The sequence below is a fragment of the Capricornis sumatraensis genome, chromosome 9 (assembly GCF_032405125.1).
Source record: "Capricornis sumatraensis isolate serow.1 chromosome 9, serow.2, whole genome shotgun sequence".
Taxonomy (NCBI): Eukaryota; Metazoa; Chordata; class Mammalia; order Artiodactyla; family Bovidae; genus Capricornis; species Capricornis sumatraensis.
Genome location: NC_091077.1, coordinates 40,769,027 through 40,771,643, shown reverse-complemented (window position 1 = coordinate 40,771,643; position 2,617 = coordinate 40,769,027). Strand labels below are relative to the sequence as shown.

Genomic DNA, 2,617 nt, shown 5'->3' with positions numbered 1-2,617 from the left:
GACAAATCTGGGTGTCACCTTTGTAGAGATTTTACTTTAAACTTTGATCCGGTCATAGCATAGATGCCATTCTTAAAAATCTACTAGGGAGAAAAACACTAAAAAGTCAGAAAATTGTCAAACAGGAGGAAAGCACAGCAATAATGAGCATGGTGTATAATGAGATCACAACCTGAGGGGTTCAGGAATCCATGGTTAGCTGAAAGAATAATAGCGTGGATGTTTAGGATTTGTTCTTTCTGACATGAGTAATTGGTCAAAATATTTCAATCCATGCAAAAGAAAAAGTATAATACTCATGTAGTTATGACTAATAAATAAATTTATGAATAAACTTTATAAGCAATAAAATAACTAGAATAATCTAATTTTAATCTAAGCTGCTCAATATCATTCATTCCAGCTTATATTTATAGCTGATGTAAAGGTTATGCACATTGTTCGGGTCACCCAGCTGTTCTGTCATGAAACGGGCATTCAAACTCAAGTTCATCCAACTTAGAATTTCAAGCTCTGTTTAAATTTTTTCTATGGAAACTTACTTATAAGGTTATGAACATAACTGAATTATTTGTTGAGTCATCATCCATTAAATTACTGTCCTAATAATGCTCTTTTAAATATCTTTTGACAATCATGCCTCACTAAATCATAAAGTTTTCCCCATAAATTTTTTCAGTGCTGCTTTGACTTCCTTATTTCTCAGGGTATAAATAAGGGGGTTAAGCATGGGCGTCACCACAGTGTAGAAGAGAGACACAAACTTTCCCTGGTCCTTGGATCTACTCTTGGCGGGCTGGAGATATATGAAGATAATGGTTCCATAGAAGATGATGACAACCATCAGGTGGGAAGAGCAGGTCCTAAATGCTTTACGTCGTCCAATGGCTGACTTTATCTTCAGAACTGCTTGGGCAATGTTCCCATAAGACATCAAGATGAGTGACAAAGGCACCACCAAGAATAAGACACTAGCCACAAAGAGTTCTGCCTGGTTGAAAGTGGTGTCCACACAAGCCAACTTGATGAGCACAGGAACTTCACAGAAGAAATGATCCACTTTGCGATTCCCACAAAAGGGGAGTTGTAGGGTGAGGGTGGACTGTATGAGGGTGGTCGTCACCCCACTGAGCCACGCCATAGAGGCCAGGATGCTACAGACCCGAGGGTGCATGACAAAGGCATAATGTAGAGGACGGCAGACTGCAACATAACGGTCATAGGACATTACAGCCAGAAGGACACACTCCGTGGATCCCAGGGCAAGGGAGACATAGAGCTGAACCACACAGCCACCATATGTGATAGACTTATCTGAACTGCCCAGGTTGACTAAAAGCTGAGGAACAATACTGCTGGTAGTGCAGAGGTCCAGGAAGGAGAGATGGGAGAGGAAAAAGTACATGGGATTATGGAGTTTAGAATCCAAGAGGGATACGAGGATGATAGTAGAGTTGCCAAGGAGCGTCATGAAGTAAAGAAACAAGATTACCCCAAAGAGAATGAGCTCTAATTGAGGTTGGTCAGAAAAACCTACCAGGATGAACCCAAGGAGTCTGCTGTCATTGGTCCACTGCATTACTCTTGCTTTGATTATTCACTCCAGAGTGATGAAGTCACATTAAACAGAAACTGAAAGAATTTTACAGCAATTCCCTTGGCAATTAAGATCTAGAAAGAAAGAAAATGAAGCCGCTCAGTCCTGTCCGACTCTTTGCGACCCCATGGACTGTAGCCTACCAGGCTCCCCTGTTTATGGCATTTTCCAAGAATACAGGAGTGGGTTGCCATTTCCTTCTCCAGGGGGTCTCCCTGACCCAGGAATCGAACCTGGGTCTCCCACATTGTAGGCAGTCGCTTTTACCGTCTGAGCCACCAGGGAATTAAGATCTAGTTATTGAGAAATAAGACTTTGGATATAGGTAAAGAGAAAGGGTCAAAGTAGAGGATACTGGAGTATGGTATCATTGGTTATCTTGTGAAGTGGCATGCCTGATCTGTTGGTCACAGGTTTTCCATTTATCTTGAGGATAAAACCAAAGTTTTAAAATGCATCAAGGCTGAAATTCTCAACACCTTTTCATCAATATCATTTTTTCGATATAAAAGTAATGGAATGTTGTAGGAAATGAATGTAGGAATTATAAACATCAATGTGCATTAACAGAATCTACCAAATAGATTAAGTAAGGCAGGGCCATGATGAAACATGTGAGACTATGCATCTTATCTGTATAAGCAGTGTACTTATGAGAATGTAGAGTAGGGAGAAGAATCTGTAGAGGACAAGGCTTAGATTGAATCAGCTGTGCTCTCAAAAAGATGAGAAATATCAAAGAATAAACCATGTCTTGACGGTAAGAGATAAATATAGAGGGCTTCCCTAGTGACTCAGTGGTAAAGAATCCACCAGCCAATACAGGAGATATGGATTTGATCCCTGATCCTGGCTGATCCCACATGCCATGGAGCAGCTGAGCCCAGGTGACAGAACTATTGAGCCTGTGCTGTAGCGCCCAGGAGCCACAACTACTGAGCCCACGCGGCACTGCAACTAGAGAATAGCCCCCACTCTCCATAACTAGAGTAAAGCTCACACGGTAACAAAGACTGAACA

At 41.4% G+C, this 2,617-nt stretch overlaps 1 protein-coding gene across 1 annotated transcript; it reads right to left on the bottom strand.

Moving 5' to 3' along the window:
* Positions 1-649: 649 nt before the first annotated feature.
* Positions 650-1,579, bottom strand: LOC138085261 (olfactory receptor 2G2-like). Its single transcript, XM_068979508.1, has one exon. The coding sequence runs from the start codon at positions 1,577-1,579 to the stop codon at positions 650-652; it is 930 nt and encodes a 309-aa protein (XP_068835609.1).
* Positions 1,580-2,617: the final 1,038 nt, after the last annotated feature.

What these genes read in the sequence shown, in the direction of transcription:
- LOC138085261 (XM_068979508.1), bottom strand. Translation starts at nt 1,579, where the DNA reads ATGCAGTGGACCAATGACAGCAGACTCCTTGGGTTCATCCTGGTAGGT.